The sequence below is a fragment of the Sinohyriopsis cumingii genome, chromosome 8 (assembly GCF_028554795.1).
Source record: "Sinohyriopsis cumingii isolate HCF-2022 chromosome 8, ASM2855479v2, whole genome shotgun sequence".
In the NCBI taxonomy this organism is placed as follows: Eukaryota; Metazoa; Mollusca; class Bivalvia; order Unionida; family Unionidae; genus Sinohyriopsis; species Sinohyriopsis cumingii.
The window spans coordinates 120063629-120082527 of record NC_142968.1 but is presented as its reverse complement, the minus strand read 5'-3'; the positions used below and the strand labels follow the sequence as shown (position 1 = coordinate 120082527).

The 18899-nt window shown below is 35.7% G+C and overlaps 1 protein-coding gene across 1 annotated transcript in view; it reads right to left on the bottom strand.

The window, feature by feature from the left end:
- Positions 1–1402: 1402 nt before the first annotated feature.
- The window catches only part of LOC149794511 (uncharacterized), a 30225-nt gene continuing 12728 nt past the window's right edge, over positions 1403–18899 (bottom strand). Inside the window, exons 4-8 of the mRNA XM_089968766.1 lie at positions 16238–16283; positions 8563–8612; positions 8000–8042; positions 3095–3219; positions 1403–2149 (exon numbers count right to left, since the gene is read on the bottom strand). Coding sequence (XP_089824892.1) covers positions 3109–3219; positions 8000–8042; positions 8563–8612; positions 16238–16283 — 250 coding nt within the window. The 3' untranslated portion in view covers positions 1403–2149; positions 3095–3108. The remainder of the gene's footprint in view (positions 2150–3094; positions 3220–7999; positions 8043–8562; positions 8613–16237; positions 16284–18899) is intronic.

Sequence of the window (18899 nt, the reverse complement as noted above, 5' to 3'; positions counted from 1 at the left end):
TATTAATCCCTAAGATGAAACATCAAACATTTATAAATTAGTGGTGTCGGTGCATGTGCGGAAAAATATGAACTGAAGCAAATTACGATACTGCTAATCTTTCAATACAAGAAAAACTTCTACGCTCAAAAAACCTGTCTTCATTTGGTGTTTGTTTTTTTCTGTTTTTTAAATTGTTGCTACGAGTATGTAAATGTGCCCCAGTTTTCTTCATGAGTATTTTTAAAACTTCTGTTCTAAATATAGATTATATAATTTACAATGCTTGCTGCAGAGCAAACTTTAACGATTGCATCTAGTCTTACTAACATCAAGACTAGCAATATATGACTGTTATGGGTATGAGTGACCAGTGCTGCTATTTTGACTTGCACTTAATGGAATAAAATTTATTTTATTCATAATTTAAGCAGACTGAGAATTCGGGAATCAGTGATTTTTTCTGCATATGGCGTGAATCTGTGAATCGCTATCTCAAGTTGTTAAATTCATGCCAAAATTGTAAGGATTGGAAGTTCTGCTATCATAAATGACCTAACTGGAAATCAATATTACTTGTTTTATTGATTTATTGACACAGTTTGGAAAACAATATTGAAATTCAGCCATTTTCCATACGGTGAAATTGCCATTTCACAAACAATACACCTTGATGTCATGTAGAAGTCAAAGATGTCAATACAGTGTGAAATAGTGAATAAGTTTCAAATCACATGATGTTGTGGCATCCAAACAAAAAGCATCTCTCACTGGAATCAGTGAACAGAGGATACATCCATATAATTTCTTTGGTCAAGATCTAATAATAAATGTACACAATAAACCATTAAGAATTAATTCGTGGTGCATTTTACTTAGAAAAAAAGGGCAATAACTCCAACAAAAGGTTGATTGCAATCCAAATTATGTCTCATCTTAGGTTTTGTTAAATTATACCACAGCGTGGAATTTGACTGAAATCGAACATGAAATGCTGCCTCCCAATTGTTATGAAGGGAATTACTGTGTTATCTGGCATGTGCTAATTACAATCTATAATTCTGCCCAGGGCCCTTGAAGCTTTTGAGTGTGTGCCTTTTGGGACACAATATCATGCACATTATCAGACCCATCTTTAATTACTGAGCTAGTACTGACAATGAGTCAAACACAATTACTAGAAGGAGGTCAGGGTTAGAACATGGAGCCCATATTCAAGGAATAGCCATTAAACCCTATGACCTTTGCACCAAGGTCAAAAGAGCAAGTAAGAGTAAGCAAATGAAATATTTTAGCTTCATCATGATTCATTCCAGGCATGTAAGAAATATTTTTAAAAAAACAATAAATAGTTGATGACACCATACTGCTTGCTGGGTCTCACTTTCTAATAACTGTGGGTCAAAGAATTAAAACAAAGAGCAAAGAATAAGCAATTTTAATAGGGATAATTTTATCTTGGTGCACTGTCACTGATGAGCCAACACTGTTTTTGTTTATTTTCACTGATCGTAATGTTTAAGAGAAGATTTCTCCAAGAACAGATCTGTAGCATTCTTTTGTTTATCATTCAGTCAGGGTTTCATTTATTCTGACACAGAGATCGAGTCTAAATTATGAATACTTACAACTTCCTTTGATTAGCATCAAAGCCTATATTTCAGTATGTTTCAAGAACTAAAACTTTAAGAGAGAAAGTACCACTTCATTTGCAAAACTGGGCAGAATGTTCTGAAAATGGGAGAGATTAATGAAAAATTAAATGAAGGTCTTCAATATTATGTGTAATATTCACAGATTCTGTCAAACTTTTCTTGCATTTTTATAGAAAGCATTGTAGAACAGATACAGGTATGTTATAGGTATCAAAGAATATTTTAAAATCACACTCCAATTTTCCAAGCTAAAATTATACCAATCTCATACATTTTCTCTGCACTTTTTCACTTAGAGTCCTAACATGAGTCTCAATGCTATTACAAAACAGATTGATAAAAAAAGTCCCAACATGACTTGAATACATTTAGGAGAGTTCAAAACTCTCACTATGGGTGAAGGAAATCCTTAGATCTGATTAAGAATCCTTTTTCTCCTTATCTTCTAGAGACAGAACAGGCTTTGACACCGTGTCCCCTATCCATTTTAAGTAAGGAGGATTTCCATCATCAATCTGAAAACAACAGGAAACCAAATTATCACACAATATGAGAAAAGTACAACTGAGTTTTGATTTGAAAATCTATGCAGTACAAATATAGTTCCATACATATAAAATAATGTAAATAGTCCTGATGTCTTTCAGAATGTAAACATGTACACTGTGTTTGTTCTGGTGTGCACAGTAACTGCTTTCAGGCGATATATATATATATCTATATGCATCTCTGGAACTTGCCACAGTCACAAATTATGGGTAGCGGTATGGTCTGTTTAAAACAGGCCCAAAGTGGCTGAGTGGTCTAAAGCGCTCTCTGTTATGGATCACTGCCATCTCACCTCTGTCTGCATGGGTTCGAGTCTCGGATTCAGCCAATGTGGGTATGTGAGAAATTCTGCCAGTAGCTTATTGTGGGTCAGTGGTTCTTTCCGGGGTTTTCCTGGGTTCTTCCTCCGCCATTAATACTGGCCACCATGTATAGCCTATCATGTGCTGAAAAATGGCGTTAAACCCTACAACAACAACTGTTTAAAATAATAATTTACATTTTACCAACCTCATTTTATCCTTGTTGAACAAAAATAACTACATTTTGTTTTGCAGACCAAAATATCGTAAGTCTAAATAATTAGAAGTACACCAACTCTTGTCTAAATTAATTCTGTATGTTAGCATTAGAAGAACATGATAGACTCTGGGGACTACTGACCAATGAGTCTCAATTACCTTAATATTTGGTCACAGTATGCTGCCTTGAACAAAACTTACCATGCATAAACAATTATTTCTTTCTAGACTTACCATGATCATGACCTTTGACCTTCAGACCCCAAAATGTATAGCATTCTGTCATATCATAAATGGAAGCCAGCCATGAAACTTGATCAAAGAACATACTCAAGAAAAAAGCTTAAATTATTGTGCAAAGGCCTTTTTTATAGTCACAATGACACTGACCTTTTACCCCCAAATCAATAAGCTTCTTCCTCTCCATCAGCACTAAGTTCTCTACAACATCTGGTCAAGATATCTGGCCTTGAACCAAAGTTCAATCTGTGACACTGACCTTCCATCTTGTTCACCTTAAAATCAATCATCAAAAGTATAAGTCACCCATGGACTTTGGTGAACGTATATGGTGTAGAACTGAGATATATTTGCAGTAACAATATTTAATAATCAGTCACAGTGACCTTGACTTCTGACCTAATGACTAAAACTAAGCAGACACCTTTCTTGTCTCAATGCAAGCCAACCACAAAGATTGGTCATGGTTTTATGGCATAGTACTCATGTTATTCTGTGAAATCATGTATCTTCTTGGACTTTGTATGACCATAACCATTGGAGGTTTAATTCCAAAATGAATATCTGCTACCTTGCCTCATATACAAGTCATCCACAAAATTCATTCATGTCATGTGTTACAGAAAATAAGTGCTAAGGAAATAAATTTTCTTTTTTTCCTCAAACTGGGATCTTAATCTTTTACCGGGGCCCCGAGTGGCCGAGTGGTCTAAAGCGCTCTCCATTACAGATCACTGCCATCTCATCTCTGTCTGCGTGGGTTCGAGCCTAGGATTCAGCCAATGTGGGTATGTGAGAAGCTTGCCAGTAGCTTCTCGTGGGTCGGTGGTTCTTCCCGGGGTTTTCCTGGGTTCTTCCTCCACCATTAATACTGGCCGCCATGCATAGCCTATCATGTGCTGAAAAATGGCTTTAAACCTAATAACAACAGCAACAAATTAATCTTTTACCATGTAATTCCAAATAAATCACTGTCCCTCTTGTCTGCAATGCCATGTATCCACAGTTTCATTAAAGAAAGAGATACAGAACTCAAGATATCATGCAGAAACTATTTTACTTCTTAGAGAAATTGTGATCTTGATTTTGACACGAAAGTCAAAAGGTATCCATCTTAGCACAAATGCCAGGCATTTACAAAGTTTGGTCAAGGTATCCTGAATATAAGTCAAATTATTGTGTTATACAAAGTTTCTTTCTTTTAGTCCACATGACCTTCACCTTTGCCTTTTTGAGCACAGAATCCATTGGTTTATTCCCTGCACCAGATGCATGCTATTAACAAGGTTTGTTAATGGAGAACAGGGCAATATTATATACAAAAAGACAGTAAACCATAATAAGATGTGACATAATGTTGGATTTGGTATTGTGGATCTAATGCCAATTTTCAGCACATGATATGCTGCTACAACATGGTGGCCAGTATATTAAGTAGAGGAAGAACCAGACACACAACCCCAGCCCCCCTCCCCCAAGATGAACCACAAACCTAATGGAAGCTATTGGTAAGCTTTCTCATATATCCACATTGGCTGAGCTGAGACTTGAACCCATATGGAAAGAGGTGAGATGAGAGTGATCTCTAATTAAAACATCTTCAACAAGTTCCATTAGAGCTGAACAAAAAACATGTTGAAAAATCTGAAGAACTGTTATGACAGCATCAAAATCCAATCAGTTCATTCATATACACATACAAACATGAATACCAATTCTTTTGTCTGTTTAAACTAGGTTTTTGTTTAATCATGCCAGCAAATATGTTGTCAAAAAAGCCCAAAAGGATCTCTGGTGTGTAAATATCAAATAAATACTAATAAGACCACCAAATTTCATTTGTCTATCTCAAGTGGCCTCTACCTGATCATGCTAAAAAAAACTCAATGCCCAGAAAGTTAAAAAATGAGTTAACAAATTGAAAACTTTGTGTAATGGCCTGAAAATCCAATTAGATAATCTACATATTAAAGCAAATATGTCTACCAAATTTAATTAGTTTACTTTAAGTGGAGTTTGCTGACTCAAGCTAATATGGATTCTGGAACAAAAATTATTTTAAGAGCCAAATCTAAAGAAGTCATATACTTATGACCATGTTAAATTTTCTAAAATTTGAAGGTTCTGATTTGAATAGTTTTTCAAGTATCACATAAAAATGAATCAGGCCAGACATATGGATAGCAGCAAAACCATATGCTTCTTTCCACAATGGACTGACATATTCTCCTACCCCACCTAATCAATGAGGACCCTCCCTTCACATTTCCCCCAATGATGTGCCTCCCTTCACATTTCCCCCAATGATGTGCCTCCCTTCACATTTCCCCCAAAGATGTGTCTCTTGCTCACAATCCACCCTGATCACTACCATCAACATAAAAATTATACCAGTGTCTAGCCACATGAGAAAATAATCATGTATGACTCAAGGGTACACATGTGCTGGGAATTAAATATTAAATTAAATTATAGATCATCATAGGATATAAATGTGAATAATAATTATTGACAAAGTCTATCAAAATGAACCATGGTTTATATCTTCTATTTCTTGTATAATTTAAGCATCAAACAATACATTTCTGAAATATGCATTTTAAAATTAAAAGTACGATGTCATTAATTAGGAAAAAAATAATCATAAAATGAAGATAGAAGATGAATCTGAGAGTATAACATTACAGGACTTACATAAAAACTTCTATTTGCATATGGTACAAAATATGTGGATATGTTTTCAGTTAGCTATTTTGGAATATATATATATATATATATATATATATATATATATATATATATATATATATATATATATATATATATATAGATATATATATATATATATATATATATATATATACACAGTCGACTCCACTTAACTGCACATCGGTTAACTGCACACTCCGGATAACTGCATGTAGTCACGCCGGACCCATTTTTCCCCAATGCTTTTCAATGATAACAAACTTCGGATAACTGCACTTCACTTAAATGCACACTCCAGATAATAGCACGATAAATGTTCTGCCCATGGCACATTATTCATTACAATTTTACTCCAGTTAACTGCACAATGTATAGTCAGGATCAGTTATTGCCAGTATACTGCTGTAGCGCTTCAAAAAAGCTGACAATTAAGCCGGTAAATGCAACTTTGTAAATGATTGACATGTAAAGGACGCCATAGGTGGTAGATACATGTATATTCCCGCCCACCAGGGGGCAATAGTGTGGTAACAATCATATGTTGCAATAGATGACGATCTTCAGACAGAAGGTGAAATCGACAACTCAGTAGAAAATGATGAAAGAAGTGATGACAACGACGCAGTAGATGACCAGGTTTCATCTAAAGTCGCTATTCAGTCACTCCAGAATTTACGCAGAGTCATGGAACAGAGACAATGTGAGCTATTTGAACCGTTTTACAAAATAGAGTTGGCAATTCACCAACTTATTAGTAAAACTTGTTTGCAGACATCAATTGCCGATTTCTTTCGGAAATCGTCAATTTCATTGTGTTTGATTTAACAATATTACGTTAGTGTTGTTCATTGTAGACTCTTGTTTCATTTAAGTAAACGTTGAAAGAGTGGATTCTAATCATCTTTATACGTTATTCTTCACCTATATTCGTGCCATGCTGATTTAAAGCTGTACTATACCGTACTTCGGTTAACTGCACACTCCGTTTAACTGCACAGTCTCGTGATAGGCCCGAGGCTGTGCAGTTAACCGGAGTCGACTGTGTGTATATATATATATATATATATATATATATATATATATATATATATATATAAAGCTGAAACCTTCCCTCATTATAGAAAGAAAGATATTGACATGCAAATTATTCTGAAGGTAACAACAAGATAATGGCAGTAGCTGTTTCTAAAATAAATACACCCTGTTTTGATTATAATTAAAATTATTTATTACAAGTAAATATTGTAATGTGGTTAAGTAAAATAATTCAAATTCGACAAATCTTCTTGACAAGACCCAAGTCAAATGTTCTTAAGACTTTGATAGTAACAAATATACATACAACTAAATTATAAAATTAAAAAATGGAACATGGAATTTTCAAAATTACATTGAGGCAAGATTTGATTCACTCTGAAAAATATGATCCAGGTTGGTCCAAGTTTCCTACTAGAAATAAATTGAGGGATGCTTCCCCTTATACCTTAAAAATGCCCTCCCCCTCTACCTTTCTATCCCATATTCTGTCCGCTCAGAGTCATCCCTCTCCCTATGCATATATTAGAAAAGCAACTCCTTAAAACTATTTTTTTTCATTGTTTTCTAACTTATTTTCTGATTCATTTAATTCTGAATAAATACCTGAATATACTTTTGTCTATTTCTACATCTACAGAGATGATGTTCTAACACTTATCACAAGCATCAAGTACTTTTATCACAAAAATGTGTCCCTTTATTCCCAAACGTGCCCTTGGTTATTAAAAGTGCCCATACCAATAAAGGTGCCTTTCTTGCTATACATGAGAAATACCTAGCTGTGGTCATAGGGGCTCATGTCAATGCTTAAAATTTAACTATCAGTCATACATATAGTATAAAATAATACAAGGGAGGACACTTCTCTCCTTTCTCATGTGATCTATTTAAGAATCAATGCTGATTTTTCAAGCTACATTACATGTACCCTAATAAATTTAATACACATGTTTAGCTCTGGCATTTGACTTTGTACTCTTATCCCAAGTTCAGCTTATTATCAGCCAGACCATTTCCCATGCTACTGCTCAACATGGCTGTGATCGCACCCACTTAATATGCAAGAACAACGCCCTGAATGGAATAATGCCTTCTCATAGTCCAAATGAAAATAAGTTTTAAATAATTGCATGGCATCATTTTCTTTTAACCACCGAGGAGAGTATTCCATTCAGTAGGATTTCTCTTGCATATTAAGGATTTCTCTTGCATTGCATGGCAATGTCGAGCAGTAGTGAGAGAAATTGTACTTTATTCAGAACATTTCATATTTTATCAAGTAACAAAACACTTGAATGACCTACTGACCTTTGAACTGATCACCTCGGCACACTCATATGGATGATTTTCTCTGAAAATCAGACATCAATAATTCTGTATTATAAAATGAAATGTGATTATATGAATGTTACAATTTAAATCAAACTGATGGGCTTGAATCATTAGAATCTTACTGTAAATAAGTGTGCTATGTCAACAAATCATTAACTATGCAATAGGCCACCATAAAAGCAAGAAACTGGCCATGGCCTACATATCATGTCCACCCATGTGCTCTGATAATGTGGACTTTTATTTCCCCAGATAAAGATAAGCGCATACTGAACCTACACGCCAAATGTGAAGAGTGGAATAAATGGTACCATGGTAAGGATGGATATATGGACCAACACAGATACTGATGTGATCAATATGTAATGCTTCCACCAAGATGGGCTCAACTGCGAGCATTTTCTGTAGCTCATATCAATAAAGATAACAAGTCTCTCTCATCACCTACACTCTCCTCTCCCATCTCTCTCTGTTGCTTAGGTATAAATAAATCCAGCTATTATACATTTTTTTTTACAAGCATTCTGAGAGGTTCTTACCTGACAAATTTAGAAAGATCTGGCACTTTATCTGTGGCTGTTTTTATCATCTGAAATGGAAATGATAAAAAATAAACACCTGTTAATCCTGAGTCAATATATACCCATGTGTAATTAATAGCATGCTGTGAGTCATTACATACCTGTATGTAATAAGTAACATTCTGAGAATCAATATATACCTGTAATAAATAACATGCTGTTTTGGTATTAATGGTACTTTTAACAAACTAGTGCTTGTGCAATGCAGAGGCTAAGTGCCTTTCCCAAGGTCATGCCAAGGCATCCAACCCAAGCTGGATTGGTTGAGTATCAAACCAAAAATGTTTGGATGAAGAGTCCATTGTTCTGCCATCTAAGTGACTCCTTTAATAACAAGCTACTGATCCAATTAATTATTATGAGAAGACATGTTTGGCTCAGCTACACTGTGTCAACACAGATAACATAAATCACGGCCATTTTATTCCAAAGCCATGTATTGTCAACCTGAACTTACAGTAACATAGACTGCTGCTAGAAATATGTGACAAAAACAAAATTACACATGAAAAATCAATCAAAAAACCATTCCTCAAAGCAGCATCCAAAATTACACGTTTACTCATTGATATTACACTACACATACAATATGGTGCTGCTCTCTCATTGGTGTTATATCCAACATACAATATGGTGCTGCTCTCTCATAGGTATTGTATCCAACATACAATATGGTGCTGCTCTCTCATTGGTATTGTATCCAACAAACAATACTGTGCTGTTCTCTCACTGGTGTTATATCCAACATACAATATGGTGCTGCTCTCATTGGTGTTATATCCAACATACAATATGGTGCTGCTCTCTCATTGGTATTGTATCCAACAAACAATACTGTGCTGTTCTCTCATTGGTGTTATATCCAACATACAATATGGTGCTGCTCTCATTGGTGTTATATCCAACATACAATATGGTGCTGCTCTCTCATTGGTATTGTATCCAACAAACAATACTGTGCTGTTCTCTCATTGGTGTTATATCCAACATACAATATGGTGCTGCTCTCTCATTGGTATTGTATCCAACAAACAATACTGTGCTGTTCTCTCACTGGTGTTATATCCAACATACAATATGGTGCTGCTCTCTCATTGGTGTTATATCCAACAAACAATACTGTGCTGTTCTCTCACTGGTGTTATATCCAACATACAATATGGTGCTGCTCTCTCATTGGTGTTATATCCAACAAACAATACTGTGCTGTTCTCTCACTGGTGTTATATCCAACATACAATATGGTGCTGTTCTCATTGGTGTTATATCCAACAAACAATATTATGCTGTTCTCTCACTGGTGTTATATCCAACATACAATATGGTGCTGCTCTCTCATTGGTATTGTATCCAACATACAATATGGTGCTGCTCTCTCATTGGTATTGTATCCAACATACAATATGGTGCTGCTCTCTCATTGGTATTGTATCCAACATACAATATGGTGCTGCTCTCTCATTGGTATTGTATCCAACATACAATATGGTGCTGCTCTCTCATTGGTATTGTATCCAACATACAATATGGTGCTGCTCTCTCATTGGTATTGTATCCAACATACAATATGGTGCTGCTCTCTCATTGGTATTGTATCCAACATACAATATGGTGCTGCTCTCTCATTGGTATTGTATCCAACATACAATATGGTGCTGCTCTCTCATTGGTATTGTATCCAACATACAATATTGTGCTGCTCTCTCATTGGTATTGTATCCAACATACAATATGGTGCTGCTCTCTCATTGGTATTGTATCCAACATACAATATGGTGCTGCTCTCTCATTGGTATTGTATCCAACATACAATATGGTGCTGCTCTCTCATTGGTATTGTATCCAACATACAATATGGTGCTGCTCTCTCATTGGCATTGTATCCAACATACAATATGGTGCTGCTCTCTCATTGGTATTGTATCCAACATACAATATGGTGCTGCTCTCTCATTGGTATTGTATCCAACATACAATATGGTGCTGCTCTCTCATTGGTATTGTATCCAACATACAATATGGTGCTGCTCTCTCATTGGTATTGTATCCAACATACAATATGGTGCTGCTCTCATTGGTATTGTATCCAACATACAATATGGTGCTGCTCTCTCATTGGTATTGTATCCAACATACAATATAGTGCTGCTCTCTCATTGGTATTGTATCCAACATACAATATTGTGCTGTTCTCTCACTGGTGTTATATCCAACATACAATATGGTGCTGCTCTCTCATTGGTGTTATATCCAACATACAATATTGTGCTGTTCTCATTGGTGTTATATCCAACATACAATATGGTGCTGTTCTCCCACTGGTGATGTATCCAACATACAATATGGTGCTGTTCTCTCACTGGTGTTATATCCAACATACAATATGGTGCTGCTCTCTCATTGGTGTTATATCCAACATACAATATTGTGCTGTTCTCATTGGTGTTATATCCAACAAACAATATTGTGCTGTTCTCATTGGTGTTATATCCAACATACAATATTGTGCTGTTCTCATTGGTGTTATATCCAACATACAATATTGTGCTGTTCTCATTGGTGTTATATCCAACATACAATATTGTGCTGTTCTCATTGGTGTTATATCCAACAAACAATATTGTGCTGTTCTCATTGGTGTTATATCCAACATACAATATGGTGGTGCTGTTCTCATTGGTGTTATATCCAACATACAATATGGTGGTGCTGTTCTCATTGGTGTTATATCCAACAAACAATATTGTGCTGTTCTCTCACTGGTGTTATATCCAACATACAATATGGTGGTGCTGTTCTCATTTGTGTTATATCCAACATACAATATGGTGGTGCTGTTCTCATTGGTGTTATATCCAACATACAATATGGTGGTGCTGTTCTCATTTGTGTTATATCCAACATACAATATGGTGGTGCTGTTCTCATTGGTGTTATATCCAACATACAATATGGTGGTGCTGTTCTCATTGGTGTTATATCCAACAAACAATATTGTGCTGTTCTCTCACTGGTGTTATATCCAACATACAATATGGTGGTGCTGTTCTCATTGGTGTTATATCCAACATACAATATGGTGGTGCTGTTCTCATTGGTGTTATATCCAACATACAATATGGTGGTGCTGTTCTCATTGGTGTTATATCCAACAAACAATATTGTGCTGTTCTCTCACTGGTGTTATATCCAACATACAATATGGTGGTGCTGTTCTCATTGGTGTTATATCCAACATACAATATGGTGGTGCTGTTCTCATTGGTATTGTATCCAACAAATAATATTATGCTGTTCTCTCATTGGTATTGTATCCAACATACAATATGGTGCTGTTCTCTCATTGGTATTGTATCTAACATACAATATGGTGCTGCTCTCTCATTGGTATTGTATCCAACAAACAATATAGTGCTGTTCTCTCACTGGTGTTATATCCAACAAACAATATAGTGCTGTTCTCTCACTGGTGTTATATCCAACATACAATATGGTGGTGCTGTTCTCATTGGTGTTATATCCAACATACAATATGGTGGTGCTCTCTCATTGGTGTTATATCCAACATACAATATTGTGGTGCTGTTCTCTCACTGGTGTTATATCCAACATACAATATGGTGGTGCTGTTCTCATTGGTGTTATATCCAACATACAATATGGTGCTGCTCTCTCATTGGTATTGTATCCAACAAACAATATTGTGCTGTTCTCTCACTGGTGTTATATCCAACATACAATATGGTGCTGTTCTCATTGGTGTTATGTCCAACATACAATATGGTGCTGCTCTCTCATTGGTATTGTATCCAACAAACAAAATTGTACTGTTCTCTCACTGGTGTTATATCCAACATACAATATGGTGCTGCTCTCTCATTGGTATTGTATCCAACAAACAATATTGTGCTGTTCTGTCACTGGTGTTATATCCAACATACAATATGGTGCTGTTCTCTCACTGGTGATGTATCCAACATACAATATGGTGCTGTTCTCTCACTGGTGTTATATCCAACATACAATATGGTGCTATTCTCTCAATGGTGTTATATCCAACATACAATATTGTGCTGTTCTCTCATTGGTGTTATATCCAACATACAATATGGTGCTGTTCTCCCACTGGTGATGTATCCAACATACAATATGGTGCTGTTCTCTCACTGGTGTTATATCCAACATACAATATGGTGCTATTCTCTCAATGGTGTTATATCCAACATACAATATAGTGCTGTTCTCTCATTGGAGTTATATCCAACATACAATATGGTGCTGGTGTTATATCCAACACACAATATGGTGCTGCTCACTCACTGGCAATACATCCAACAAACAATATGGTGCTTTTCACTCACTGGTAATACATCCAACATACAAAAAGGTGCTGTTCACTCGCTGGTAATACAGTGTATCCCCCAGGGGTGTAAAACTGATGGGAAAAATAACCCTTGGTGTCAGAACTGGGGGTCAAATAAAAAAAGTGGGGGTCAAAAATGTACTGACAAATTTTCATAAACCAACATGCACAATTAACAAACAAATGCATTGTCCATCCAAAGAATAATTTTATTAGTTCATTTTTCTTTTAAAGTTGTACTTTTAACAGTGTCCTTATAATCTTTCTGAAGCAATATTATAGACCAACACATCAGATACAAGCCAATTCAAAAAGCCTAATAAATCTTTTTAACCAAATGGCAGTTAATTTACTGCCTGTCATAAAATGTGTACTATCATCGATTTCATTGTACTTCATCCTAGAACAAATTTATCCAAAAATCAAGGAGGCTAATGTTTCATCTTGTTTCTAAAAGGGCACACTTGAACTTTAAGATCTTTCTTTTATTGCAGCAAAGTTAAAAACCAACAAAATCTGCAATGACCCTGATTTTGTAATCCAAATAACGCATTTGTCTCGGCAAGTTTACTGATTTCTTTGTTGTGAAAAAATATCTTGGGTGTTCTCCAGATATCTTCTGGCGAACGAGGGCAGATTTTTTAAAATTCTTAAACCCCGTCACGAAAGGATTATTCACTTTTGCAGTCTTCGCAATCATGCGATCAGAAGTCACACCGGTAATCCTAATGGACGTGCCGTATTCCAGTCAACGGAATTTTTTTTCTCCATTTTTCATTAAAGTTAGATCCACAGTTACTTTTTGTGTTCTGCTTCTTTCACTTTCTTCGCTAATGAATCTTTGTGCATGACACTTTAATCTGGAGATCACTTTCTAGTACAACAAGCATTGAGGTTAAACATCTAGATGACATCTTGCTGAGCTCGATGGAAATCAAATAAAATCTACAACTGTACATACACTCATTTATACATATCTCTCTCTCTCTTACACATGCCTAAATCAAATTACTGACAGCTTACTTAAAATTTTGAAGTGCATGACTGAATTTATTTTAGCTGGCTGTTGGCATAATTAGGCAGGAAAACAGTTGTTCACACTTTAAACAACTGACGAATTGAGCAGTTGCTCAAACTCACCAAGATCAAAAAACAGTAGGCTCTTGTTTGAGAAATTGGATGATTAGAAAATGGACAGAAGCTTCCTGGGGTCATTGTTAATAGGATCTAAAAACCATAAGAAATACTGCAGTGTACCTCCACTCATACATTATTTTAACTGGAGATAGCATTGATTCAGAATTATAAAATAACAATTAAGAAAAACATGACCACACTGACCACAGAAGGAAGGTGAAAACATTGCTTGGTTAAGAAACACATGGAAGCTGACCAAGGAATACAGGTGTTGGTTGAATACATTACATTAATTTTGGAAAATGTCCATAGGGTAATGAGAATGGTCATTATGACCAGGTGACTGCTGAACTCAGGTGACTGGTAGGATAGGTCTGACTATATATTTGTCTTCATACAAATTTTGTCGAGTCCAAACGTTTAGCAGAAATGTAATTTGCTGACCAAATATGATAAGATTTTACATGTACTAAAATTTACAAGTATCTGAATGCTTGAAAATCACAACATATGGATTTATTTAAACTGTGGCAATTTATGGCACCCTAGCATAAAACTTATTATAAAGTGCCAACCAAAGATAAAATTTGAAAAAAGAAAAACCAAATTGCACAAAAATGATATTTATTTTCAAATTCATTATGTACATCATAACAAAATACAAAATGCATACAATGCACAGATCTTAAAATTCTGTAATATTGATTACATATATTCATATTCATATAAAATAAAACACATGTAATATCCTTAAAACATAATCAAAATTTGTGGCATGTCTTCATACAGCCTCTTCAAGGAGCTCACCTCAAAATATTTTTGTCCCACAGGGTGAAAATCAATGCTTTTGTTGTTGTTGTTGTTGTGGGGTTTAACGCCATTTTTCAGCATGATAGGCTATACATGGCGGCCAGTATTAATGGTAGAGGAAGAACCCGGAAAACCCCGGAAAGAACCACCGACCCACGAGAAGCTACTGGCAAGCTTTCTCACATGCCCACATTGGCTGAATCTTAGACTCGAACCGCCGCAGACAGAGGTGGAAAATCAATGCACTTAACAAGTATGTGATACACTGTCAGAGAAGACTGGCAGGATATACATTCCAGTTGACATTTACCTTTTGGGAAGGATGCACAAATATGTGTGACCGATACATGATCAGCATAATACCTCCTCATCTCTCTCATTCATTCTCCATGAGTGTCATTTATCAAGAGTGGGTTTGATTTTCTTAAGTTTGTTTTTGAGTCAAGCATGTTGAACTACACAAAATCTCAAGTCAGTATACTGAATCTTCCATTCAGAAATGGGGGACTGAAGGGTCTTTTATTATGTTTCTATAATACCTGATGCATTAAATACTTGTCATATTTGTGATTTGGAATGTGTAAAGTATATGCTGTGAAGCAAAAAAAGCATAGGCATCTAGAGTTCAATCTGCCACAGTTTTGATAAGCAAGAAAAGTAGGGATTCTGGTGATTATGAAATAATTCCCATATGCTGCATATGATTGGTATCTGGTCCCAAGAAACCAATGTACAGTTGTAATACATTCATTCAATAAACTAAGAGATTTTGCCACACAAATCTCACGTTTGGTCTGATTAAAGTATTAACAGGATCCAACAAGTTGTGTTTACCATGGATTGCTGTTGCTACTGCCAATGTAATACTAGTTACCAGAGTACTCAATCTGGATACATGCTAATAAGTTTTCTAAATGTGTAAGAGTTGTTACTGCCAAAGTTTTGATAATCACAAAAACATGGCTGTGTGATGACTCCTAAATGTTGTATATTATGACAGGCTGTGTGCAAATAAACTACACTAATCCTTTTTACCACTAAAACTTTAAACTTTGAATCCGTTACAGTAACATTTCTTTGGATTCAACACAGTTGGTTTGAACAGCATTCATTCCTACCCTTACTTCTGAGAAACAACGAAAAGGTTACAATTATTTTAAACCATGTTCACTAATACCATTTATCTCCTTTATAGATTTGCTAGGTCCATTAGGTGTTGAAATCAGTTAGACTATACTGTATATAAACATTATGTCTCCACACAGCTTTGAAATGACAAATGATAAATGATGGAACTATGAACATTATTAAACTCGTTATTACCAACAAAAGTTCTGAATCCTCTTCAACTTTTTCCTTCCATTCATACCTGAAAAAAAACAAAGACTTTAAAAAACAAAGGAATCTTCCATTATGTACAATTAAAATACATATACCTCAACTATATCGCTTTGGTTTGATCTGGTGTTTTAGTTAACAAAAACATGAGTATTATCATTCATTTTGTACATTTAAAATACATATACCTCAACCATATCATTTTGGCATCATAACTGCCCATAATACAATATTATCATTACTGCCTCTCCTACATATAAAACAAAAATAACAACAAAAAATACATTTTTGCATAATGAACATCTCTTTAATCATTCTAGGTTATGTTAATATTCTCAGAATATAAGAAAACAATATTTTCTGATTTTGTGCCCTTCTTTTAAATGTTCACTAAATACTGATCAGATACAATAAAATATTTTAAAAGGCTAACTTATTCTATTCTACCTGATTAGTGTATCTGTCAAGTAACAATAAATGAGATCACATCAATTTATGATCCCCTGCAAATGTATCTTGTTCTCTCTAAGTGCATTATTAAGTACATTTACTTTACAATTAGTTTTCGGCATAGTTCACTCATGAGAAAAACAAATGTCCCTCAAGGTTTGAAAACTAAATACAACATGTGCTGATGTCATTTATCTGCCAAAATATAAATCTTTCCTGACTGAAATTCACAGCAAGTGCACTACATCATAATTGTAATATCGTGCTTCTGGCTTTCTTATTTTCCATACATACTGAATAGGACTGTGATCACCTGGTGAATTGCAAGGAATCTACATGCATGGACCTTACTGCCAACCAAAAACTGAAATTACATGGTGGCTATCATGGTTATGATGTACTATCATGCCCCTTCTGAGACTGAAATTACGTGGTGGCTATCATGGTTATGATGTACTATCATGCCCCTTCTGAGACTGAAATTACGTGGTGGCTATCATGGTTATGATGTACTATCAGGCCCCTTCTGAGACTGAAATTACATGGTGGCTATCATGGTTATGATGTACTATCTGGCCCCTTCTGAGACTGAAATTACATGGTGGCTATCATGGTTATGATGTACTATCTGGCCCCTTCTGAGACTGAAATTACGTGGTGGCTATCATGGTTATGATGTACTATCTGGACCCTTCTGAGACTGAAATTACGTGGTGGCTATCATGGTTATGATGTACTATCTGGCCCCTTCTGAGACTGAAATTACGTGGTGGCTATCATGGTTATGATGTACTATCAGGCCCCTTCTGAGACTGAAATTACATGGTGGCTATCATGGTTATGATGTACTATCTGGCCCCTTCTGAGACTGAAATTACGTGGTGGCTATCATGGTTATGATGTACTATCTGGCCCCTTCTGAGACTGAAATTACGTGGTGGCTATCATGGTTATGATGTACTATCTGGCCCCTTCTGAGACTGAAATTACGTGGTGGCTATCATGGTTATGATGTACTATCATGCCCCTTCTGAGACTGAAATTACATGGTGGCTATCATGGTTATGATGTACTATCAGGCCCCTTCTGAGACTGAAATTACATGGTGGCTATCATGGTTATGATGTACTACCTGGACCCTTCTGAGACTGAAATTACATGGTGGCTATCATGGTTATGATGTACTACCTGGCCCCTTCTGAGACTGAAATTACGTGGTGGCTATCATGGTTATGATGTACTACCTGGCCCCTTCTGAGACTGAAATTACGTGGTGGCTATCATGGTTATGATGTACTATCTGGCCCCTTCTGAGACTGAAATTACGTGGTGGCTATCATGGTTATGATGTACTATCATGCCCCTTCTGAGACTGAAATTACATGGTGGCTATCATGGTTATGATGTACTATCTGGCCCCTTCTGAGACTGAAATTACATGGTGGCTATCATGGTTATGATGTACTATCTGGCCCCTTCTGAGACTGAAATTACATGGTGGCTATCATGGTTATGATGTACTATCTGGCCCCTTCTGAGACTGAAATTACATGGTGGCTATCATGGTTATGATGTACTATCTGGCCCCTTCTGAGACTGAAATTACGTGGTGGCTATCATGGTTATGATGTACTATCTGGCCCCTTCTGAGACTGAAATTACATGGTGGCTATCATGGTTATGATGTACTATCTGGACCCTTCTGAGACTGAGAGAGGCCTGATCCACTTAAGAGTTTCATGCCCCTAGACCCTGGTTAAAATGACATTTGAAAACGACCTGAATGCCAAAACAAATCCATATAATTTAATCTGTAAAGATTGAAATAAAGATAAGTACAAGATGAAGCATATTTATCAATATCGTACGGCCCCTCATCACTCTGACTGGGTCTGCACAGTATATTAGCCATAAGAATTGCAAAGGCCAGTTCAGTATAGAACCTGCAAGGTCATGTTTCATTCTGTACTGAATTCATTTATCTGACGATATCATGTAATATTTGACAGTCATGTTTCATTCTGTACTGAATTCATTTATCTGACGATATCATGTAATATTTGACAGTCATGTTTCATTCTGTACTGAATTCATTTATCTGATGATATCATGTAATATTTGACAGTTAAAAAATATGTAGATTGTGCTTTTTACATATTATTTGCATTAGCTTTTATTTTAATGGGGAAAAGGGAGG